At 39.7% G+C, this 27409-nt stretch overlaps 1 protein-coding gene across 1 annotated transcript; it reads left to right on the forward strand.

The window, feature by feature from the left end:
* Positions 1 to 16031: 16031 nt before the first annotated feature.
* Positions 16032 to 25996, forward strand: LOC121401252 (zinc metalloproteinase-disintegrin-like VMP-III). Its single transcript, XM_041585589.1, has 10 exons — positions 16032 to 16083; positions 17437 to 17525; positions 18577 to 18653; positions 19558 to 19636; positions 20715 to 20791; positions 22692 to 22875; positions 23308 to 23370; positions 24221 to 24292; positions 24865 to 24985; positions 25917 to 25996. The coding sequence occupies exons 1-10, from the start codon at positions 16032 to 16034 to the stop codon at positions 25994 to 25996; spliced, it is 894 nt and encodes a 297-aa protein (XP_041441523.1).
* The last annotated feature ends 1413 nt before the right edge of the window (positions 25997 to 27409 follow it).

Raw genomic sequence — 27409 nt, forward strand, 5'->3', positions numbered from 1 at the left:
CAGGTTTTGACTAGTGATGAGCAAATCAGTCAGGTCAAATTTGCGAAACGCATGCAACAATTTTCATCGCTCCAACTGCATTAAAGTCTATGGGCCCAGGAAATAGGGTAAAGCTGGCCATAGACTCAAAGATAAAGTTGTACTAAACTTCATTTTCGTACGATTTTTGGACCCTCTGTGGGTTTAAGAATTATCGTCCTGAAATTGTTTGTACCATGGCGATCGAAGTCTTTCAGACAGGTCAGAACATTTCTGTCGACTAATATCTTTGCATGTAATGCCTATATGATGATATCCATGGGTGGCTGTCACTACTATTACTCACATAGACATAACTTTCGTATGAATGTTGTCTGTCAATTAATGGCCAGAACATCATCCGATTTGTCGTTTTTACTACTTCATTTAATCTGAATGGTCAGTTGTAGATTGTTACATTGAAACCAAAGATCTTCCGTCGGACAGAGAATAAAAACCGCAAGTCTATGGGCAGCTTTAGTCCTTTATCATATGGAAATGGTTGAACTTACTGGAATGTCTTCTTTTTGGCCTAATTTACTATATTTCTTATAATTCATTTTTAATATCGGAAACATGCAGGAATTACCACTGGATAGTACGCCTTCAAGTTTAGGAGAACTTCCAGATAAAACTCGGATGCTGACATCCCCCGTGTGTGGGAATAAATTGACTGAGAATGGAGAGGACTGTGACTGCGGTACAGTGCAGGTAATGAATACATCAAGGTTTATATATTTTAGACTTTCCAACATAACCAGCTGGACTAGAGGGAGTTTCAGTAAGAGCAGGAACATATCCCAGAGTAGCTGATATTATATACAAATCCCACCCTCAGAAGAACTGTACAGCCATCAGAATTGTACCCCAGAGCAGCTAAATACAGGATTCCACCCCAGAGGTGCCTGTGATATTAGGGTTTCAATCCATATATTCTTGCAGAGTTAGATGTAATGCCTGCATTGCGATGCTTGTGTCCTTCAGTCCTCTATAGCATTGTTTCATTAGTACCCCATCATAACTTCATAGTCCACTGCAAGAGTAATAGTAAAGTACTTGATAGGAATATCCGTTTGGTGTCAGATAGACAGCTCAGCTCGAGTTGAGTAAATACAAGGCACAGAAATTTCCACTGTGTTACAGGAATGCAAGGATCAGTGTTGTGACGCCGCCACCTGCAAACTCAAGGCAGGAGCTCAGTGTGCAGAGGGAGAATGCTGCAGCGACTGTAAGGTGTGTGCCATTATTATTATTATGCTTTATTTATATAGCACAAACATATTCCTCTTGGAAGGGAATTTCATTACGTAATGTTTCTATGGCAGATCAAGGAAGCTGGAGAAGTGTGCAGAGAAAGTCAAGATGATGACTGTGATTTTGAGGATTTATGTGATGGAAAATCCCCATGGTGCCCATCCGATCGTTTCCAAGAGAACGGCGCCCCTTGCATGAAAGGAGAGGGGTACTGTTATAATGGAAGTTGTCCAACCATGCAGCGCCAATGCACTTCACTCTGGGGGGACAGTAAGTTCTCATTGTACTGCCAGAGAATTTAGAGCTTGGATTTGTTTGTGTTGCATATTTAGAGATTAATCTACTTCCTACTGTAAAATATTTAGGATAATGTAAGTCACCTAACAGTCATGTATAGTATAGTATGGTCATTCATATACAGGGAGCACTGATTATAACCAACAATGTCATTAAACACCATTTGATATTATAAGACACTAAACAATAGGGATGGACCAAATCCACTATTTGGGATTTGGCCAAATCCACAAAACCTTCATGAAAGATTTGGCCAAATACCGAACCGAATGCAAATCCTAATTTGCATATGCAAATCCTAATTTGCATATGAAAATTAGGGGCGGGAAAGGAAAAAGTGGGAACATTTTTTTTACTTCCTTGTTTTTGAAGAAAAGTCACTTGTTTTCCCTTCCTGCCCCTAATTTACATAGGCAAATTAGGATTTGGATTCAGTTTGGCCAGGCACAAGGATTTTAGGGTATATTGTTTGTGTTATGTTTTGGGTAGCCGAGGATGAGTAGAGTATAACAGTGCTTTATTAGCAGAGTCATGCAGGCATTACACAACAGTAACTTTCACTTTTAAGCTACCAGGATGTATGCACAGTATAAGTATGAGCACAGTGCCATCTACAGGCCATTTGTATAAACACCACATATTCCCCCTATAGTAGGAAAGCATTTGGGCAAATGTAATAAACAATAACAATACATCTTAAAGCAATAATATACATTATTTACATCACATAGTCCTGGGTCCATGCAGGTAGTTTTCTGATTCTCTCAGTATGCCTTATAGGTTCACTTTCTTCAGGCCTATTGCAGTTGTCAGGAGTAGAAAAAGTCCTTCATCAAATGGAGCTTCTCCAAAGTCATATCTAACAGGAGCAAGACGACTTGCATTCCATATGCGTCCATCAGACAGTTCATATGTGTATGGTCCTCGCTGGCGTCTCACTTCAAGTGGTGTAGTAAATTTAGATTGTCCTTGTTTCAGTTTTCCTGGTTTCTTAATTCTGACTAAAGATCCAGGTTGAAAGTGTACTTCTCTTGCACCACGTTTTCTGTCAGTATAAGTCTTGCATTTGGCTTGTTGATGTTTCACAATGTCAGCAGTAGATGATTTTGTAGGTACAGTATTTTGTGGAAGTTTGATGTCTGCAGCATGTAACTTAGTGCGCATCTGTCTGCCATGTAATAATTCAGCTGGATATGATTGGGTTGTTGCATGGCACGTTGCTCTGGAGTTATGTAGGAACTTCTGTTTTCGATTTCTCCATTTGCTTGTGGGTAATACACTGAAGATTTCCTATGCACAATATTCCTCTCTCTCAGAAAGGATTCAAATTCATATCAGACAAACTGTGGTCCGTTGTCTGATATTAACTCCTTTGGATTACCTTCTCTGCTGAAGACTGTAGACAGAAATGTTATTACTGTAGCTGATGTTATATGAGAAACAAATGCAATTTCAGGCCATTTACTGTAATAGTCTATCAAGGTTATAGCAAATCTACAATCTATAGGAGCATCTGTAAAAGGACCGACAATATCAATAGCAAGTTTTTCCCATGCTGAATCAGGGAATGGTACTGGCTGAAGTGGTGGTTTATGTGTGATGGCTGTTTTGTCATGATTCTGACAAGTAACACAAGAATAAATGGCAGTTACCACATCAGCACAGTTTGCTATCATACAATAACGATGAGACACAGATAACATCATCAGCCACTGATTCTAACTGATGCCATCCCTAAGCACAGTTTCTAAGGATATATTTTTAGAGCAAGATGACAAGGTTAAGAATGAGTTTCCACAAGTGGTTGGAACTATCTCTGGTAGCTATGCCAACAGTTATGTTTTGGACAGACTATGAAGACAAATATTTTCTTTGTTAAAGAACTGCCAGGTTATAGCTTTGGAAAACTTTTGAAAAATGCTACATTTTTCCCATGATCCTGTAATTCTTTCCATTATTATGTAGATACATTGGTCGGTGAAGATCTCTGCTTTAATATAAACAAGAAAGGTACTGTTTATGGATACTGTAAGAAAGTTGGACGCACCTACAAACCCTGTGAACCTGAGTGAGTACTGTCCATAAGGATCCCTAAATAATAATGGGTCCTCAGCAGCCACAGGGACTGTTGTCTATCATCTGCTCCTACATTGTACCCTTTAAACTCATGTGTTACTAGACTAATACTGGTCATTGAGACACAGATTATAATAAAATTATAATGTTATACAAAGAAAGGGTCATAAAAATCCTTTGAGGGGCACATCAGTCCAAAAGGCCTTCAGTTGGACAGCCCTTTCCTAAACCATATCACCCATCCCAAATCTTATCATTATCTGGCCTCATTCAATGGGCCAAAGTTCTTTGCATGTCCTCTCCCAACACCAATGCCAAAAAGGTTCGGACTGGAGTTGGGGGAGTAACCCTCTTCTTCTACATCTCGTTATATAGGTGGGATCATCTAATTACACCACAAAGGTTAAAAAACACTTCATTAATATTCATGCAGATAAAATAGTATCAAGTTTTTTGCAGTACGTTTTCTGTATGGGTGTGGTGGGTTTTAGTGCTGCCTTGGAGGTGCACTTGGATGTCCAAGGACAATCTCATTTGAAGTTTCCTTATCTAGGAATGTGATGTGCGGAGTGCTGTATTGCAACAGTGATAACAAATATCCGACAGTTCCTGGTCCTGTTGCTGTGAAGGGTGAATGCAAAGCCCTTCTAGTTCCTGGAGGAATGGTGCAGAATGGAATAAAATGTGGAGATGGGAAGGCAAGTGTCCATAAATGCTGTTATAGATAGAGGATAATGATCATTTGGTATCGGGCTGTTATGTTCATTAGAGCTGTAGATTCTGTAAGTATTTGGAAACTAAGAAATGTATGTTGGCCCTGGTTGCCTCGGGGAACTAGTGATTGTAAGCTCCCTGGCAATAATGTCATCCCTCTAAATGTTGCTACAAATGCCATCATCCCTCGAGAACAATTAATATCTAGAAGCAGGGACATGACCCCAAAGTGTCATTCTAATAATGCTATTTAGGTCCCTCAGCACAGGTTACGCCAGTGTTATTTGATTTTTCCATTCAGTCTGGTGATGGTATCGTACACACAACATTATCTGAAGGTCCAGATGACTTCTGAGACTACCCTCTCCCCATTTCTAGGACTTATGTCTCTCTTGTTCCCTTCCCAGGTTTGTTACGGCAATAAATGTGTGTCTGTTAAAACTGCCTTTGGCTAATCTGGGTGTGACGGCAAGTGCTGAGGAAATGGGGTAAGTCCTTCTCATATGGGAAAGGCTGAACTAAATGGGCTTGTGTCTTTTTTCAGCCTATTTTACTTTATTTCTTATAGTTAATTTATCATTTGTATTCACAGTGCTGTACATGTGGAAAAAATGTAATAAAAAGGAACAAAGGTTGCGTTCTAGATGATTAGACCACATCAATTTAATAGAACATGAAGTTCATTATTTCGATTGAGTTAAAAGAATGTTAAGCTGGGAAACAAATAAGTAAAGGGTGTAAGCATAGAGGATTAGAGTAACAACCCTTTGGATGTTACTCTAAACAGGTGCCAAACAGAGCCTCCTATAGGCTGCCAGGTCACACAGGGGCTACAAAATAACCAATCACAGTCCATTTGGTACCCCCAGGAACAATTTTCATGCATGTGTCAATGCTCCCCATTTCTGTTTAATTTTGAATGTGGCTCATGGGTAAAAAAGGTTGGGGACCCCTGATCTAAAGGAACATTGATGAGGAGGACTTGCATTAACAAACACAGCTGCAAAGGCCAGACCATAGGACAATATGAACTCCTAGTGATTTACCAGATGAAAGGTTTAGTGGATTTTATTTTAAAGAATTTCTGGGGTTTGTAAGGGGGTTCAAACTGGCCTTTTTTGTTTTACAGGTAACTAATGCAATTGTCCAACTAGATTATTTTGACCCCTGCCTGTCTAGCTTTCTTGCTGACTTACTGTATATATTTGTGCAGTCTTTTTGTGTCTTCTGAGGTAGAAAAACCGAAGTGAAAATAAAGATGGGTGGGAGAAACAATGAGAATCGTAGCCAGTAAATGGGCTGGACTTGTACCCTTAGGAAAATATTACTGTGCTGGGACCAAATTGACAGAATCAGGGGTGGAAGTGAACTTTCCCTAAGGGTTCCTGAATGAGCCAAGAAACTGAATTAGTTAATATTGGCAAGTGACTGAGGGAAATACAGATTAGTTATCCTTTTTATTTATCAAAATTAAATCAGTTTTGCCCTGTATAGTGTATTTTAAAACTGGGCTTATTTTTCGCAATTATGAACTAAAGTGCCAATGTGGTGGGCACCACCAATCTCTAACATAACTATAGTGCCAATGTAAGACACGGTGCTAATGTAAGACAGGGCACCACCCAACTTTAACATTACTAAAGTGCCAATGTAAGGCAGGGTGGGCATCACCCAACTGTAACTTCCCTTTGGTAGTGAAAGGCTATACAAGTACGACTTCTTCAATATCTTGAGAATGTATTCTGTATGAGCGGGGAGTGCAATGAGCAGCCTCTTGCATCCAGTTTGCACTCCACTTGCACAACCCTTGTTTGTTTGCCTTATTTTATTATGTTCTGCAATGTTTTATTCTGGCTTGCTTTTGTTTGGAAAAGGTGAATAAAGTTTACCAGCACCCTGAAGTGTTTTTACTTTTAAATAGTTCACGAAAAATATGCCATCACAAGTCTACTTTAACCCTACTTTAGCAGATACCCCATGTGTATTTAGTAAGTGATTGGGATACTGATCCTTTCTCCTTTTCCTTTTGTACTGTAGGTTGAATTGCTGCTTGACTAATCACATTTTCTTTTGTAGGTACCAGTGACCAAGACCTAGATGACCCTCCTCATACTGAATACTTTAATGGAATGGACACAATGTAGAGGCTGATCAACTGGTCCGAACCAAGAATTGCTTAGATTTTAGTGTAAAGAATCATTTTTATTTAGAAACACAAACAATAAAAATATATAACACTCACAAAACAGTGGTCTGTATGTTTTTCCAAAGGCTTCCGGGTGAATTCTACATTGGCAGAATTCATCTATTACATTCATTTAAATATATATCTCTTCTGAAACTATATATTCTTCTTCCTTTTGTTTGTCATTCTAAAGAAACAAAATACTGAATACAGAAGGTAAATAGTTTCACTGCACTTAAATGATGGGACCTGTTATACAGAATGCTTGGGACCTGGGGTTTTCCACATAAGGGGTCTTTCTGTAATTTGGATCTCCATACTTCGCCAACTAAAATATCATATAAACATTAAATAAACCCAATAGGCTGGTTTTGCTTCCAATAAGGATTAATTATATCTTAGTACAAGTACAAGCTACTGTTTTATTATTACTGAGAAAATGGAAATAATTAAAAAAAATGTGAATTATTTGATTAAAATGTTGTCTATGGAAGACAGCCTTCCCATAATTTGGAGCCTTCTGGATAAAGGGTTTCCATATAACAGATCCCATACTGGATACAAGAGATATGTAGTGGTAAAGAAAAAGTACAGAAGCACAACAACTCCTGCCGTGTTTGGCTCTAATGGATGGGAAGGCAAGAGTAGGAAAGAGGCCTGAAATAGGGAAAGTACATGGATAGGGAGGGAGCTGATGGTTAAATAGTAGAACAGATGAGTGAGTAGTGGAAATGAGAAGAAGTTGTGGGTTAATGATTGTCGGGGGGTAAAGAGAGGATTAAAAATAAGGTTAAGAAAGAAACATGAAACAATTTTGGTAAGGTGGGCTAGATATATAAACATAAAGGATGGAAGTAGGGCTGGGGAACTGAAATGATTTGGAAGAAAATATAAAGTAAGGACATGTGTACAGCCCTGTATGTATATGTTGGTCTTAGCAGTTCTTTGCATATGTGACACATTCCATGGCAGCAAACAAAGGGAAAAGGGGAACAGCACCTCAGGGAATTCATAGAACTAATTGGTATAAGTAGTATTGAGCACTAAAATTACCAGCATGCACCTCAGATACCAACATTTAAAACCTTTGTGGGTACATAGCCTAGGTGTAAGACATATGCTCACTAGGGATGAGACAAACTGGTCAGGAAAAGGGCAAATGTAATGTAAATGCGTTGAGATTGGGCAGAATGGTGATGCAGAGGTTAGTACTATTCCCTTGCATCGTTGGGGCCCTAGGTTTGATATAAGCGAGGCTGCTATCTGCGAGGAGTTTGTATGGTTTTCCCGTGTTTGCATGGATTTCTTCCAGTTTCCTCCCACAGTTCAAAAACTAACAGGCAGGTCAGCTGGCTCCTGATAAAATTGACCCTAGTGACTGTGATAAGGATTGGAATACATTCTCCCTTATATTATTAGTGCTTAAACTAAAACACAAGCAAAAATGTGTTCAAGTCCAAAATAGACACACAAACTAGTACATAAATGGAGAAAGTGTAAAACAAGCAGCACACAGACCTTGAATATATGAAACCTTCAAATGATTCAGGAGGGAGGTCTTTATAATATATATAATACACAAAAGCCATGAATATCTTGTAAATTATATCCTTATAAACGGTGAGTAGTAATGTCATCAGTTATAAACGGTGAGTAGTGATGTAATTTCTGTCACATGACTCACTAAAATTTGTGTATTATAATTAATAAAGTACCCCCAGTTGTAAAATATGAGGATATTATAAGTTCCATGAGTTCGGCCTCGTGTTTTTATATGGTCATGAAACTCCTCGGTAACCTATAATATCCTTATATTTTACAAGAGGGGGTACTTTATTCACTATATATTTATATTATAGTATCTGTTCTGCTGATATGCAGGGTTGGACTGGGAGGCCGGGGCCCACCGGGACTCCTTTCCAGGGCTGCTTTCCAGGGCCCCCCTCCGGACCCCCTTAATCAGATGTACTGATATCTGATTCTTACAAGGCCTTCCATTCTTCTTCTTTTTCTTTTGTTTAGAGCCAGTGTTCATAATATCTGGCAGAGAAGTATGAAAAACGTGTGGAAAGATATACCAAAAAATAAGAGTTTAAAAGTAATTTACATATAATATTCTGTTAACATGCACTGGTAAAAGCTGTGTGTTTGCTTCAGAATCACTATTATAGTTTATATGAACAAGCTGCTGTGTAGCCATGGGGGCAGCCATTCAAGCTGGAAAAAGGAGAAAAGGCACAGGATACACAGCAGATAACAGATAAGCTCTGACAAATACAATAGTATTTATCTATCTGCTGTGTAACCTGTGCCTATTCTCCTTTTTCCAGCTTGAATGGCTGCCCCCATGGCTACACAGCAGCTTGTTTATATAAACAATAGCAGTATTTCTGAAGCAAACACACCAGTTGTACCAGTGCAGGCAGGGTCAGACTGGGGGGCCTGGGGCCCACTGGGGTTGCTGTCCAGGGCCCCCCTCTGGACCACCAGCCCCCACTGATGCAGAGCCCGCACCAACTCCCCCCACGCACCGCCTCTCCAATGAGAATAAAAATCCCTTGCGTGCATATGAGAACGCCGTCGCACGGCGTAAACTGATTTTATGGGGGGCCTGGCAGATCGGGGGAGGGGTCTGGGTCGGTGAGGGCTCATGAGGACTGGGGCCCACCGGGTTTTTTCCTGGTGTCCCGCCAGACCAGTCCGACACTGACTGCAGGGCAACAGTACATGATATTTTAATTACTTTGATACACTTTCAGTTTTTGGTGCTACTGTTCCTTTAATGACGGTTGTAGATTTAATTAACACATTCAGGGGCACAGTTTGACCAGGTTTATTTACTCATGACCAGTTAATGCTGCTTGCTGATTGGTTGCTATTCTTTATTAGAGAAGTAGCAATCTGCATCTTTCACTATGGCGAAACCAGACATGAGTTGGGCAAGAGGGAACTGCACCTTTCCCTAGAAAGTCAGCAAAAGAACAAGAATTTCACTGGGAATATGGTGTACAACGCAATGCTTTATAACAGAGGCAATGTAGGAAGATATTGAAGACAAAGTGGTAGAAAGATGACAATAGAAGCCTAGCCAAGGTGTTACCCACCGAACACTGGACATAAAAACCGCATTATCCTGGCACTATCAATTAAAGTTTACCACCTAGATGGTTTATACTTGTCTTACGACAGAAAGATAACAAAGAAATGAAAGATGGGATTTTTGTCATTGTGCCAACCCTTTATCAGTATAGGACAAGATGGTAGCACTAAAAATTATTCTCATACATTGCAAGGTAAATTGACAACAGGGTATTAAACCAAACATGGTACATTTGACTCATGCTAATGTTGCTCCTTTAACTATTCACTCTTTCTTCTGACCTTTTTCTTATTGGGATCCCAGTCCTTTCTTTCTTTCTCCAGTATCTTCTGGGACCTCATTTCATATCTTTAAAGCTTTCCAGTATCTTCTTTCTTAAATTGTCCATCCTCTTCCACCTTTTCCCTTACTGGTCACTTCACCCTTTACTTACTTACACCCCTTTTGTAGTTGGCCATACACATCATGCAAATTGCAAGTAATCAGGGCACCGATCCCTTCTGCTCTGCTCAGGGCCCAATTACATCCGGAACATCAATCTTCTCTGTTTCTTCTGGACTCTGGAACATCCCATTCTTCCAGGGCTTGGGTGGCTTGATCCATCCAGGCTTCAAAGTCATCTTTTTGGCGTGATTTGTTTTTTCTGTATCCAAACCCGCTGTGAGGCTGTATAGGCCGAACACACTTCTCTACTAAGTTTCCTAGTGCAGTAAGGATATCTGCCCCAATGGCAGCACAGGGCCCACATGGATTTGCTGCGAGGGATGGGTTGTTAACTTCTTTGTTTCCGGCTGCTGGATGTTCAACATCTCCGTCTGATGTGATAACTGAAACTGGTGAAGCAGGTAAAACCAAGTTACACTGATATTTCTCACTGCCGAATGTCATCATGAATGGGACATCATCAGGATTTATAGGATCCTCCATTTGCAGCAAAACGCATGTCTTTACATCCTTGTTATCTGTTTTCCTATCAACTATTAGGCAGCGGCCAAAAGGTGACATTTCATCCATTAACTGGTAAATCTGCCTTGAATTTAAGTTTGCCTCTGCTATTATCAGAGCTAGGCAATATGTGGGGTTTGCCTGACGGTCCTGACACCACTCTAGCAAGGCTTGCGGCTCCATCTTCGCTTCTTATGGCAGGATGCTATACAACTGGTGAAAAAGGGCGGAGTCAGTGACGTGGGTGGAGATAATCCGGACGAGCCCCCAAATGTAGCACACCCTTGAGTGAGACTAATATATATATATGGGTTACTCCAGCACGCTCAGTGACACCCCATTGAACGGACCACAATAATGATAAACAGTGATATCCCTTTTCTTTATTAAGCGTAACAAATAATCAGCAGGGATCCGACTATGATTTAAAATATTAAAGCAAGATATATATGTATAACAATACACCAACCAACAATGACACCATTTAAATTGCTAATACAAAGTATGCAGAAAATATATGTGCTAAATGTTGTAACTTAATTTCCCTGTCACAGTCCCAGATGATTTGTGCACGTTGGGGCCCTTATTGAGTTTAGCTTATTGGCCAATAGCACTGATCCTTTCCTCTGTCGGTTAGCAGTATAACTCTATAAACTTGAAACACTTTCCTCTCAGGTGAGAAATGACTTGGCAGAGTGTATAGTTCAGCAACAGATGGATTAGCTCCTATTGTTTGATAATACAGTTCCCCAATAGTGTGTGGTGTTGCAGGTTACTCACAGTCTGTGCTCCAAACTCTGTATCACCTTTAGTAACAGACCTCAGATGGGATGCAGGCAGCTCTGTTCTCTAGCAGCTGAAATCACCTGGGCCTCTTTGCAGCATGTCAGCCTAGGGCTCTCCCACCAACCGCAGGCAGTTTCCCCCTGCTCCCTTTCTGGCTAGCACTGATAGCTCTTTTACAGGTGCTAGTCTAGGGCTGGGATAGCAGAGTCAGCTTCTCCCAGTAGCAGCTTCCCCTGGGGCAGGATCCCTGCAGATGTCTCTCCCCTCTGGCAGCTCTCACGCAGAGCAGGTACAGCAGGTAGGCAGCAGTCAGCAGTTTTTCTGCCTCCAGGCACACACTTCTCTCCCTTTTTTATAGTCCAGCAGTGTGGTCCTCAAAACATTTTGCGCCCTTTCTTATCATTGGTGGATTATAGCCCCAGCCAGGTCCTCAGCTCTGAGGCATGCTGGGATATGTAGTCCTGTAGACTGTCTATGCAGCACTTGTTCATGTTTCTTGCTTTAGTTAGGGGTGTTACACATGTGTAATACAGGTATAGGATCTATTATCCAGAATGCTCAGGACCTATGGTCTTTCCATATTTTGAATCTTCATAATTTAAGGTTGTTAAAAATAATTTATACATTAAATAAACCCAATGAGATTGTTTTGCCACCAATATGTATTCAGGCAGCTTAGTTACCATAAAGTACAAGGTACTGTTCCATCTTCACAGAGAATTATTTGCTTAAAATGTGGTTTATGGGAGATGGCCTTCCTGTCATTTGGGGGTTTATTAATTATAGGTTTCTGGATAAAGGATCCTATACCTGAAGCAGTAAAAGCTAACTGGCCAAATGAATGGATGTGCCCATGGTAATGCAATTGACATGTTTGACAAGCTCTGTATATATAATCTGCCTAACTGCCAGCTGATCCAGAGGAAGGCAAAAAAAAAAAACATTTGAAGCCTCTCCAATTTGCCTCAGAGGGGGAAAAAATTCCTTCCTCACTCCAGAATGGCAATTGGACCAGTCCCTGGATCAACTTGTACTATGAGCTATCTTCCATAACCCTTTATTCCCTCACTTGCTAAACACCATCCAACCCCTTCTTAAATCTATCTAATGTATCAGCCTGTACCACTGATTAGTTGTAGACGGAACCTCTTTTCTTCTAAGTGGAATGAGTGACCTTGTGTCAGCTGGAGGGACCTACCAGTAAATACAGCATTAGAGAGGTTATTGTATGATCCCCTTATATATTTATACATAGTTATCATATCCCCCCTTAAAGGGATACTGTCATGGGAAAACGTGTTTTTTTTCAAAATGCATCAGTTAATAGTGCTACTCCAGCAGAATTCTGCACTGAAATCCATTTCTCAAAAGAGCAAACAGATTTTTTTATATTCAATTTTGAAATCTGACATGGGGCTAGACATTTTGTCAATTTCCCAGCTGCCCCTGGTCATGTGACTTGTGCCTGCACTTTAGGAGAGAAATGCTTTCTGGCAGGCTGCTGTTTTTCCTTCTCAATGTAACTGAATGTGTCTCAGTGGGACATGGGTTTTTACTATTGAGTGTTGTTCTTAGATCTACCAGGCAGCTATTATCTTGTGTTAGGGAGCTGCTATCTGGTTACCTTCCCATTATTCTTTTGTTTGGCTGCTGGGGGGGAAAGGGAGGGGGTGATATCACTCCAACTTGCAGTACAGCAGTAAAGAGTGATTGAAGTTTATCAGAGCACAAGTCACATGACTTGGGGCAGCTGGGAAATTGACAATATGTCTAGCCCCATGTCAGATTTCAAAATTTAATATAAAAAAATCTGTTTGTTCTTTTGAGAAATGGATTTCAGTGCAGAATTCTGCCCATGACAGTATCCCTTTAAGCGCCTCTCCTCTTGGTCAATAGCGGATATTTTTAATACCTTTTATCAGCTTAGTTGCCCTTCTCTAGACCTTCTCTAATACAATAATGTCCCGTTTAAGTGCTGGAGACCAAAACTGTACGGCATATTCTAGATGGGGCCTTACAAGTGCTCGATACAGTGGAAGAATGACCCCCTCCTCCCTTGACTCTATGCCCCTTTTAATACAGCTCAAGACCTTATTTGCCCTTGATGCTGCTGACTGGCATTGCTTGCTACAGCCAAGTTTATCATCTACAAGGACTCCAAGGTCCTTTTCCATAATGGATTTGCCTAGTGCAGTCCCATTAAGGGTATAAGTGGCTTGGATATTTTTACATCCCAGGTGCATGACTTTACATTTATCAACATTGAATCTCATTAGCCACTTAGCTTCCCAGATTGCCAGTTTGTCAAGATCATGTTACAAGGATGTCACATCCTGGATGGAATTAATTGGGCTGGATAGTTTTGTGTTATCTGCAAACACTGATACATTACTTACAACACCCTCCCCTAATTCATTAATGAACAAGTTAAATATGGGTGCAGCGTTTTCATCCGACAGTCGGATACATTTAGTTTGTCCCCGCAATTTTCATTAAGTGCTATTCTCTTCTGCACATCCGACACGTCGCAAGAGACATGTCTGATGTAAGCGCACGTGTAGTTCAGCCCTATAAGTTAACTAAACTCTCTTAGAACCCAAGGGTGTATTCCATCTTGCCCTAATGCATTAATGCCATTAATCACTCCTTCTCTTCTTACAATAATTGGACCCAAAACATGTAGTATACTGAGTAACTTGCCCAGTATTAGTAAAATGTTCTAAGATCATTTGTATTATTTGTATTGCATCAGTGGGAGATGCCTGAAAACTGAACCCTCTCTGTTGTTCTGGTGGGTTTGGTTGCTGGGGTCATTGAACCTGTCAAGCAGACTGGAAATAGGAAAATTTAGAGTACGGTAAATAATAAAAAACATTTAAAGCATTGCTTCGAATAGGTTCATCTATAATCCACTAAATTTAATTTAATGGTGAACATCTTTTAATGGGGGGCATTGACTATTCCCAGAGCAGAAGGGCAAGAGCACTAAGGGCACAAGAGTGCTTGGGCAAATGCCTGTGCTCTGTACCTCACTCTGGATAAAAAATCGCAATGACATGCAAGTTAGAGTTCGGGTAAAGTCCAGGAAGAGAGATGTTTAGGTCTTACCCACCTCACATGAATACAATGCTGCAGAATGCAGGCAGAGCTGTATTCAGGGGGGTAGCCAAAGGTCTTGTCCGAAACAGATGGTATCAACCTAGAATGATGTGATCAAACTGTAGAAAACCATCCCAACCCCACCTTGGGCATGGAGCAGGTATGGGATCCATTATCTGGAAACCTGTTTTCGGTATTATGGGAAGACTGTCTCCCATAGACTCCATTTTATCCAAATAGTCCACATTTTTAAAAAGTGATTTTGTCTCTGTAATAATAAAACAGTAGCTTGTACTTGATCCCAACTAAGATATAATTAATCCTTATTGGAAGCAAAACCAGCCTATTGGGTTTATTTATTTAATGTTTAAATGATTTTCGAGTAGACTTAAGGTTTGAAGATCCAAGAGAAGATGAATTATCCGGAAAACCCCAGGTCCCAAGCATTCGGATAATAGGTCCCATACCTACAGTATACTCCAGTACTGGCACATGGGGTGTTTGGGGCCACTTTTTTGGGGCCACTTTTATGTGGGTGACATATAATGCTTTACCTTAACAGAAGCTTTGAATCACTGCAAGTACTTCAGTTAAATGAGTAATACTGTGAAACTGCATCGATGGGCAATGTAGGGCCAATATGTGCTGAAACATCACCAGCATTTTCGTCCGATTTGTCTCCCATATTTCACAAAGATGGAAAACTGCCTTGTGTCATAGTGATGAGTGAATTTTTTTGCCAAATTTTGCCCTGAAATTGACTCCACTGGGTGAAAAGAAATGTTGAGCTTCAAAAAAATGTTGTCACCCATAGACTTCAATGAATTTCGGCAAATTTTGCACATTTTAGGCAAAGCAAAACAGGTCAGATTCGCCCATCACTACAGGCTTGTGTGTCAATGCTCTCAGATTTTTGGAGATTCTTATAATAGTATTCAGCTTCACTTATATCATTGGGGCCCCCTGTGTAACTACACGTCTTCTACATGTCCCATTATTTCACACAACATACAAGATGCTGCCTGCAATTTCCAGTTAAACGTGAAACGTTGTCGAAACCACACAAAAATGAACCCACCACAAATCTTGATTTCTCCTTGGAACTTGAAGTCTCTCAAAATGAATATATCATATCATCTCAGATTTATGGATACGTGTACTAGATAATAGATTTTATAGTTTTCTTTGGAACAGAAGTTCTATTGTATAAGTGTGTGTTTATTTAAGGTTTATTTTGTTTCCAATTCTACTTAAAGACTAATTGTTCCAGCCCCTGGCACAGTCTCTTTCGCACTTATTTGGACAGGGTTTGGAATAACGGGAGAGGAGTAACAGGTGTTTTTGGGTTCTCTTCTACCTGTGCCAGACTGTCCTGGTACACACCATTACATTAACGCACAATGCAAAGTTGCCTGAGGATAAACAAACAGTGACTTTCCCTATTGTTCAGTGATTTGTTTGCCCAACTGAGAAAATGGCTATATATTAAGGATCATCCAACTCATCTGGACCAGGCATTTACTCCAGTACTCTGACAGCAGCAATACTGATATGACAATGCCACCATCAACTCTGCTATTCGCTGGGCTACTAACAAGCCTTGTTCTTGGTAAGTAGCCTCCATTTCCTGAAGTATATAAAATGTATTTTCTGGTACTTATTTCCATAGGCATTCAAATCTGAGAAGACCAGTGGCTGCTAGGGGATTAGAGGGCCCAGTGAGGTACTTACTGATGCCAACGTTTGGAAGATCTAAAATGTTTTTGCCATGGGGACAGTAACTTATAGTTACAGTAAAAGGGGTCATTTACTATAACCCTGGGCAGAAGTACAAAAGTATACCCCTTAGTGCTTATGTACAAACCACTTCTCTTTGGGGTCTGCCAGCATTCTGTTCCTTTCATCAGTGTCATATGTCTCATATATCCTTATAACAATCATTTAAAAAAAAAATCTTGAAAACTAGAAGAAAATAAACATTGCTCACAATAGAGCCCAAAGCAATGTTACAGTCGTTTGTTTCAAAGGTTTACATTTCAGGGTTGTTCACCTTTGAGATAACTTTTAGTCTGATGCAAAGAGTGATATTATGAGACAATTTTCACTTTTTATTGTTTGCAGAGTTATTTAGCTTTTTATTCAGCAGCTCTCCATTTTGCAGTTTCAGCAATCTGGATGCCAGGGACCAAATTACCCTAGCAACCATGCATTATGAATAAGAGACTGGATTAACAATACATTTGTAGCCTTACAAAGCATTTTTTTTTTGCTGGGATTAATGATCCCCATTTGCAAGCTGGAAAGAGTCAGGAAAAAAGGCAAATAATTAAAAAAATGAATAAAGACCTATTGAAAAGCTGCTTAGATCTGGCCATTCTATAACATACTAAGGGGCAGATTTACTTATGGTCGAATATCGAGGGTTAATTAACCCTCGATATTCGACTGTCGAATTGTAATCCTTCGACTTTGAATATCGAAGTTGAAGAATTTAACGCAAATAGTTTGATTGAACGATCGAACGAGAAATCGTTAGATCGAACGATTAAATCCTTCGAATCGTTTGATTCGAAGGATTTCAATCCATCGATCGAACGATTTTTCTTCAACCTAAAAATGGTTCCAAAGCCTATGGGGACCTTCCCCATAGGCTAACATTGACTTCGGTAGGTTTTAGGTGGCGAACTAGGGGGTCGAAAATTTTTTTTAAAGAGACAGTACTTCGACTATCAAATGGTCAAATAGCCGAACGATTTTTAGTTGGAATCGTTTGATTCAAAGTCAAAGTCGTAGTCGTAATCGAAGGTCGAATCAGCCAATTCGATGGTCGAAGTAGCCAAAAAAAATCATTTGAAATTCAAAGTTTTTTTTATTCTATTCCTTCACTCGAATTAAGTAAATGGGCCCCTATAGTTAACTTAAAGGTGAACAACCCCTTTAACAAATGATTTTTCTCTTTCAGTGTTACATGTAAGCGCATTACCCACCTCACAAGAATTTGATGTTGTTGTCCCCCAGAAACTTCACTCTCAGTATAAGAGAGACACTCAGGTAATCTATGGCTCAATTTTTATGTCTGGACGATGCAAAAGAATTGTAGCGAGCGGCTCTGTTAAGCACTGCACCGTGCAGACACTGAAAGATTAAGGGGATGAAAAATATTTAGCAGAGTGTAAAAGTAAAAAAATACAATTTAACACAAAAGGTTTTTTTCCGTTACCCGGAAACCCGTTATCCAGAAAGCTCCAAATTACAAAAAAATAATTCCCATTTTCTCTGTAATGAGAAAACAGTGCCTTGTACCTGATCCAAACTAATGGTGACCCTACACGGGCAGATTAAAGCTTCTGATATCGGTCCTTTAGAACAATTTCGGCAGCTTATCTGGCCATGTGTTGGGGCTCCCGACGGGTACTCCCGATCAATATCAGACCAAAAATTGGCCTGATATCGATCGGTCAAGTTTGATTTTTTTAACGATCCAGGTCTTCATTGGCTAGATCCAGATCAGCGCCCATTCGTAGTATTGTAATCTGATTGTTCGGCCCCAGGGCCAAACGTTCGAATTCACCTGATATCAGACAGCCGTTAGTGGGCATTTCGGGTTAAGATCCGCTCGTTTGGCAACCTTACCAAATGAGCGGATCTTATAGTGTTTGGCCACTTTTAGATATAATTAATCCTTATTGGAAGCATAACCAGCCTATTGGGTTTATTTAATGTTTACATGATTTTCTAGTAGACTAATAAAATGCATCAGATTAGGAAATTCTATTATTATTATTATTAATAATAATAAAATTAATAATAATAATAATAATTAATAAGGCCATAGATGTTAATATTGATATATTGTGCGAGATTCAAGACAAAAGTCAAAGCTATTAGGACTTATTTGCAATTACCCCATAAGCAAGTACAAGAGCACAGAGAAGAGCAAGTTTGCACCCCTCGCAAAAAGAGAAAGCCATGCAGGAGTGCTTCACTTTTGGTTTTTGCACTTTGCTTCTTGCTCCACAATATCACATGCATCCTATAGTCCTTCATTTTATACTATTATACCATTGGGTGTCCAATAAGTATACTTATATTGCCTCAACAGGACACCTATCCAGACATGGTACAGTATGAATTTCTGCTGGAAAATACACCGCTGGTTTTACACCTTGAAAAGACAGAGTAAGTAATGTCCATGTTTGTCCCTGTCTAAGGTCCCGCAAATAAGACCTCAGAACTTTCCATTCCTGTAAAAAGGGAAGTGATCTGCCAGGGGTAGTTGTGCTATGATCACAACCCATATGTAGCTGCGACCAAAACCCTGCAGGCAAAAATGATCTCTAGCTATATACTATTGCAAATTGATCCCCACACTGGATAGAATATATTAGCAACTTTATCATCAAACCTTTGTTTTTTTTAAACCTTATATAAGATACTACTACTGCTACTATTACTACTACTACTACTAATAATAACAAATTATCAGAGAATCAGGGATCAGTGCCTTGTTTTGCATGCCTATTGTATTTATCCATGTGGCAAAAAATGGAGCAAGCTGAACTTGCTAGTGGTGCCAATGGAACAGAATTTATCTTCTTTAACCAGAAATTGAACCAGGGTGAATTAACCCACAACAATGTGTTACATTCTTGATTCAACTAAAATGAAGGACTAAACAGATACAATTTAAAGCAGAACTAAACTCATTTTTATGCACTAGGGTTCCATCACAGGGCCCCATCATCCCCACACCTGTGCCTGGAATGCAGATTGTCAGGCAATATGTTTCACTGGCACACATCCGGCACACTTAAAAGGAGCATATGCACCGTAAGCCAAGACTAAGTAGGCATTCATTGTTAATGATTCAGTTTGGCATTCACCGCCATGCAGCATTCACAGCGTACAAACATGGTGACCCCCATTCCCAACTCTGCATTCTGGCCACAAGCACAGGGGGTGCAGGACCCTTCTTTGGAGTTGGGGTATTTAAACACTTGCTAAGCAGAGGTAGCATGGCACATTAACACTGCAAAGACAAAGGTCTTCAGTTTGTCACTGTATAACTGTATGTTTCTTGCAGAGGCCTTATACACAAGGATTACACTGAGACTAGTTACCAACAAGATGGGACGCCAACCACAAGTAGTCCAAAGATCAAGGTACATAGGTCTGGTGGAGGTCTGGAGGGGCATATAGCTCAGAGGTTTTGGGGTTCTAAACCCCTTTGGAAGGAAATAGTTGTATATACAAAAAAAATTTCAGGCTACCAAGGTATACCAAGGAGTACCAAACTTGTTGGCTACAATTTAATACAAATGATTAGTACAGATATTGGATACGTTGTGTGGAAACCGTCTGCCATAGACATTATTTTATCCAAATAATCCAAATTTTTAAAAATTATTTCCTTCTCTGTAATAATAAAACGACACCTTGAACTTGATCCCAACTAAGATATAATTAATCCATATTTGAAGCAAAACCAGCCTATTGAGTTTATTTAATGTTCACATGATTTTCTAGTAGATATAAGGTATAAAAATCCAAATTACGAAAAGATCCATTATGCGGGGAAAACCCCAGGTCCCGAGCATTCTGGATGATTATACCATAATTAAAGACTCCGGCCAAAGAGATTTCATACTGAAAGCTTCTATTCCTGGAAGCTTCAGACATATCACATTATTTATGCTGTTGGGCATATATTTATCTATCACCTCCTAGTCAAGCATAGTCAACAGTGCTCCTACATTATATCTCCAAGAAACCACTTTAATTATGATTGAGAAAATTAAAATTTAGGGAGGCTTGACCTCATCAGAAAGAGACAACCCAACCATCATGTAGAAACATAAAGTTATATGCTCTCTAATGCAAAGCTATTTATTGGTAGCCGCCCCAAACAAAAATGTTACCCTTCGGCACAAGCACATTGTATTAGTCATACAATATTCTCTGGCTGCAGTAAGTACCTAATATAACCATCTCATCATATGTTTTCTACAACAGTAAGATAATATATAAGAATTGTATTACTGTCCATTTTATCCTATTTATGTATCATCTCCTATCTTTAAGAACCCTTACAACTAAACTGCTCTCAGAAGCCAGTTTTCAGATGATTTAGGGTGTTGTTGATGTGATTATTTTTAGTCTATACATCTATCCCATAGGCCCAGTGTGCTTACTGAATTCCTTTATGTAATGGGTTTGCTCACCTGTCCCCCTTTCCTGCAGGATCATTGCTTATACCAGGGGAGAGTAAACAATGACCCAAACTCACTAGTTAGTCTGAGCACCTGCAGTGGATTAAGGTAAGATTTTTTAAAACCTGAATAAACCATTAAGTGAGTTATTTGATGGTCTGATCCACACATTTCCTAAACTTCATGTAAACTCTTCTTCAGAGTTATCATAATCATGAAGAAAGTCACATACCAGTTCTGCATTTCTGTTTTTCCATAGGCATAATTGAAAGAGCAGATTTCGTAAACCTAGATTCATTTAGCTAGTATCTTCTAATGGCATCTTACATGAGGGCAGGCAGTCAACCAGATGGTCAAACTAGAGAACAATAAAGGCAGCATACAGAGGGAGGTTTAGGAAGACGTTAAAGCTGGGAATAATTTAGCAGTCCACTCAATTGTTGACTGATATGACCAGACCTTTAAGAGCAGAGACACACAGGCAAATTCAGGGAGATTAGTCGCCCGCCTTTTCTTTGGCGTGACTAATTTCCCCGAACTGCCTCCCCTGCAGTCTCCCCTCCCCCTGCAGGGGAGGCATTTCGGGAGATTAGTCGCCCAGAAGAAGAAAAGATTTGTCGCCAGGCGACTAATCTCCCTGCATCTGCCTGTGTGCCCCGACCCTAAAGGTGAAGGAGAGGTAATTAGTGTTGCTTGGGCCAGGGGCGATCCTGGCCCCTCCGCTGCCTGAGGCAGCAGCAGTTGCTGCTGCCCCCCCTCCCCAGGAAATTTGCTCTTAAAGTACCAGGAGCAGCATTTTTGCTGCCCCTGGTACCAAGTGTGGCGCTGCTGCCTGAGGCAACAGCCTCAACTCGCCTCATTGGCGGAGCACCCCTGGCTTGGGCGCACCCCTCCTTAACGCTATACTATTACAACCCAATTCAGTTTTTCGCACTGACACCATGCCATTGAAGTTTTTCTCATACTGTCCTTGCGGCCGCCATGTTGGCCATGTATACGTCACATTCTGTGTCTCCTTCTATGAAGTGCCACCTGACCTGATTAGCAAGTAAAGATCTTGTGCACATGTGCAGGGCTTGCAGAATTTCTACTGCACATGTGCGAGCCCTGATAGAGCCGTCTTTGATAGTGAGAGGGATGTCTTTTGTATTACATGCACTTAGCAAAATTTTTTACTACGATCTTGGAATACAGCTAAAAGGAAAGACATATTGAGGCACAATTTTTGCAAGTAGCTCTCCACTTTGTGGCCAATATATATAACTTTATTTACTTTTTACGTTTCCTTCTCCTTTAACTAATTTGGACACCCAAAAGACCACATGAGCAGCTCAGGTAGACTTGGATTCGGTCCTCGTCTGAAGGAGATTTCCAGGTTTCCTGACAAAGTCGGCAGTTTGTGTCAGCCCTTAAATGTGTAGCTCCGTGTTTAAAAAAGAGCTGAAGATGTTTACCAAGACTTTAGTATTCCTAGTGTCTATTTCCATAAAGACAGAACAAATCGTGTCAAGAACAATGGCAAGCTGATTATTTAAAACACCAGAAACATATAACCATGTGCAGCATCAGTGATACTTATTTTGTAAGTTACCATAGCATGATCCTCTAAGCCAGGGATCCCCAACCTTTTGAACCCGTGAGCAACATTCAGAAGAAAAAGGAGTTGGGGAGCAACACAAGCATGAAAAATGTTCTTGGGCTGCCAAATAAGGGCTGTGATTGGCCATTTGGTGGCCCTATGTGGATTGTCAGCCTACATTGAGGCTCTGTTTGGCAGTGCAGTGGTTTTTATACAACCAAAACTTGCCTGGAATTCAAAAAATAATCATCTGCTTTGAGGCCACTGGGAGCAACATCCAAGTGGTTGGAGAGCAACATGTTGCTCACGGGCTACTGGTTGGGGATCACTGCTCTAAGCCAAGCTGCAGAAGTACTTCAGTGGCCTCTAACTTGGCCATTATTGCTTCCATCATAATAGTAATTGCATGCACTTCATTTGTTCTTCAAGTGGGTTCATCATGACACAAGGCCGTGCTTACCTGATCAATCCCCTCAAGGAGACAGACAGTGAGGAACATGCTTTGTACGCATATGACCCAAAGGAAGACGCTTCCAGAACCTGTGGTGTGACTGCAACCAGCACGACAGAAGATGAATTGACCATGACTTCATATTCCATCAACCCCACTGAGGTCTGAATGCAATGATTAAATGAATACTTGTCAGTGGCAGATATTATATTTTATTTATATAGTGCCCCTCTGATGCTTGGGGCTATGTATCATATGCCCTTTCTGCCCTACCCTAAATAAGTTACATTTCATTGATATAATCCCCTATATTATCCCATTATCCCAGTCAGTACAGAGACTACCATAAACTATACCCCTCTGTGAAGCACAATCAAGCAGAGAAATGTGTGGGTATAATGGCCATTAAAATTATCGATTTGATCTAGTCAGTGGTATAAGCAGAATTACCAGTCCCAACAGAAAAATTATTATTATACCCCCACACCCAGAGACACCAAACCATTTTTGAAGATCCTCTGCTGTAATGCTTGGGCCATGTTGTAAGTTCTTCCTTTCTAAAACACAGTATTGTCTCTGCTTCAAATTTCTCAGAAACAAGAAATACTGAATTCAACCAAATATGTTCAGCTGTATGTGGTGGCGGATAACTCTATGGTAAGTGCTTTCCACTAATGCCTGTGTGATATATACACTGTATTTTACAATGTATCTGGGATCTGTTTATGTACTAGGACAAAATATTGCACCATCCATCTACTGTACTTTCCATCGATCCATCCACTATTTATTATCTATCTATTTATCCATCCACTGTCTATCTATATATTTATCCATCCATCCATCCACTATCTATCTATCTATCTATCTATCTATCTATCTATGTATCTCTATCTATCTATCTATCTATCTATCTATTATCTATCTATTTATCCATCCACTATCCATCACTCCATCATCATATGTCTATCTATCATGATAAGTATGAAGCATGTATGTATGAATGTACCTATCATTCTATTGATCATCTATCTATCTATCTATCTATCTATCTATCTATCTATCATCTATCTATCTATCTATCTATCTATCTATCTATCTATCTATCTATCTATCTATCTATCTATTCATCCATCATGTATCTATCTATCTGTTTATCATCTATCTATCTGTCATCTATCTATTCATCCACTATCCATCACTACATCCATCATCTATCTGTCTATCTATCATGATGATGAAGTATGATGTATGTATGTATGTATTTATCATTCTATTGATCATCTATCATCTATCTATCTATCTATCTATCTATCTATCTATCTATCTGTCTATCTTTCTCCATCCATCCATCATCTATCTGTCTATTAACTAATTATGTAAGTATGTATGTATCGATCTATTGATCATCTGTCTCTCTTTCTCTCTCTATCCATTATCTATTACTGTACTGCGCTCACACATATAGCTTAGCAGTGCTAACTCAGACATTTTTTGCTCCTTCCAGTTCAAGAAATACAACAGCAGTGTAGAAATCCTCAAAAAAAGAATATATGAAATGATTAATTATGCTAACATGGTGAGTTTTCACTACATCCACGGCACTTAATTGCGACTCCCCAAGTTACGTCTAATGGCTATATTTATTTTCATATGGGACATTTACAAGGGAAATGACTGCGATCAATGTAGTATGTTATATTCTGGATTTCAGTGCATTTCTGCACAAAATCCCTTTTTGGAAGCTCTAATAGTGGTCACGTGCAAGACAGCACTAGCTCCTCTCTACAGGAGTCAAACCAACATGGGTAGAATCATAAGAATAAATGAGGCCATTATGACGTCCCCTCTCCCAATGCTTTGGAGAACTACCTGCTAGCAGAATATAGGTCCTCTACTTACGATGATCAGGTATGTCATCCTTATGCTATTCTCAGATACAACAATAAACTCCACCAGAAGAACTATTAAAATACCACTCTTGAGAATTGATTTGAGCATGTTGTGCACCCCATCTCTCTAATACATTTACGCAACTGGAATGCAGAAGTTCTCCTGGTGGAGTTTGTGGCATCTAAGATGTCTAGAAGCTAGTTAGATATGATCTTTTAACACAGATAACAACAGCATATTGACCTTATCCTTATACAGGCGTACAAGACACTGAACGTCTTTGTGGCTTTGTGTGGAATTGAAATCTGGGAAAATGGTGATCAGTTTACTATTCCTACATCAGTTAACACCTGTCTAGATCTTTTCACCGAATGGAGGAGTAAGAATCTTCTTCCAAGGAAACCTAACGACAATGCCCTGCTACTGTCGTAAGTCCCATTCCCTCAAACACATTAAACTCTTCTTCTGAGTTGGAACTGGACATAAAGGGGCACATTTACTAAGCTCGAGTGAAGGATTCGAAGTAAAAAAACGTTGAATTTCAAAGTTTTTTTTTGGGTACTTCGACCTTCGACTACTACTTCGACTCGAACGATTCACACTAAAAATCATAAGACTATTCGATAGTCGAAGTACTGTCTCTTTAAAAAAAACTTCGACTACATACTTCGCCACTTTAAACCTACCGAGCCACATAAGTTTTCTAAGCTTTTTCTGATCAAAGGAAAATCCTTCGATCGATGGATTAAAATCCTTAGAATCGTTCGATTTTTCCTTCAATCGATCGATCGTAGGATTTGCAGTAAATCCTTCAAATTCAATGTCGAATGATTTTACCTCGAGGGTCGAATTCGAGGGTTAATTAATCCTCGATATTCGACCCTTAGTAAATGTGCCCCAAAATGTTCACTCATAGTGATTAATATACTTTGCCTTTTGTAAGTAAAGCTGATCTGTATATTGGAATTATTTAGATAGCACTTTTCTCTTATGGGACTATGGCGAATTTATTCCATCCGTCGCCGTTTCACGAATTTTTCAACAGTTTCGCGAATTTCAGCGGGAAATTTGCGAAATTCATGGTGAAGCAAAATGGGACAAATTCGCCCATCACTGATTAAAACACTAGGCAGTCATGACCGTTAGGTACTTAGGTCTTCTATTGACTTACAGCAGATGTTCCCAAAATAGTGGACCTGTATCCCATGGGTAACTTAAAGAAATGAACAGGAGGACCCATCCTAAGCATGCAAACTGATATCTGCTCCGGATATTCCTGGACTTATTCTCTATATTTATACCCTCTTCAGGAGATAAAGATGACCCCAACCAAATTATTGGCTTCAAAGGAGGTCTTGAGCCCAAAAAGTCTAAAACCCTTTTGGATTAAGGTGGTCATACATGGGCCGACCAGCTACATAATTCGACAAATAGATAATTTTTCATTGTTCTGCTTGTATAGGGTGACAGGCCCAAACAATGGAAACAGTAAGATGTGAAGAGTAGCAGCGTGTTCTCCTCACTACCTCATCTGCTGTGGCACCATGCATCACATTTTGTGGCTTTTATTGGTTTTTTGATATTCGTTCCAATAAATTGACAGAATGTTTTTTTTTTTTACTCAGAAACACTGATTTTGATGGTCCCACAATTGGACTTGCCTTTGTAGGTACAATGTGCTCTACTACCCATTCTTCCTCAGTTATCCAGGTAAAGTGTTCTTTGTTTTCACTTTGGGATTTCTAGTACATTGTAACCATGTTGTATTCAATATCCCATGTACTGTATATTTATATATAAGGAATGTTAAGTAATTTTTTCCCATAGCAAAACTACAGTGCAGGGGTGTAACCAGAAGTTATTGGGCCTCAAAGCAAAATCATTTAAAAGGGTTTAGATCAACTTTTAGTATGATGTAGAGAGTGATATTCTGAGATAATTTGCAATAGGTTTTCATACTTTATTATTTGTGTTTTTTCGCGCTATTTAGCTTTTTATTCAGCAGCCCTCCAGTTTGCATAGGAGAGGCTTGAATAGAAAGATACATAATATAAATACATAATAAAAAGTAGCAATAACAATAATAATAAATGTGTAGTTCTACAGAACATTTGTTTTTAGATGGGGTTAGCGATCCCTCCTTTGAAAGCTGGTAAGATTCGGAAATAATTGAAAAACAATAAACAATGAAGACCAATTGAAAAGTTGCTTAGAACTGGCCATTCCATAACACACAAAAAGTTAACGTAAATGTGAACCACCCTTTTAAGGGCTCACCTAAACTTTGGCAATAACACCCTTTTTAATAAACTGATTATCAGATGCATTACTGGTCCCCTTTACTTTCTGGGCCCCCTGGCAGTTGCAAGTTCTTCTTGTGCTAAAGTTCTGCCTTCAGGAAGAATAGTGGGAAGCAGAGTATATGTCTATGCAAAATGTCTTATGCCCAAGTGTAGGGGACCTGTATGGCCAACGATGTAAAGCCAACGATGTAAAGCCTCCCCAAAAACATTCTCTATACCGTACAGATCCTCCTCTACTCATTCCCCCCAGTTGAACAAGGTAGAAAGTGATCCCTTTTGAAATATTTTGCCCGTTGAGATAGTCAATAGGGCCCACTGGTAAGATATGGCAGCATGTACTGCTGGCAATAGAATCTACATAAACGGAAATGTCACTATACAGCAGACCTGTCTGTATATTTTGTTTTTTCATTCACCATCTAGGATTACAATAAATTGGCTATCAATGTTGGTGTCACCATAGCTCATGAGATGGGTCACAACTTTGGTATGAACCACGA

The sequence above is a fragment of the Xenopus laevis genome, chromosome 3L, assembly GCF_017654675.1.
Source record: "Xenopus laevis strain J_2021 chromosome 3L, Xenopus_laevis_v10.1, whole genome shotgun sequence".
Lineage (NCBI taxonomy): Eukaryota > Metazoa > Chordata > Amphibia > Anura > Pipidae > Xenopus > Xenopus laevis.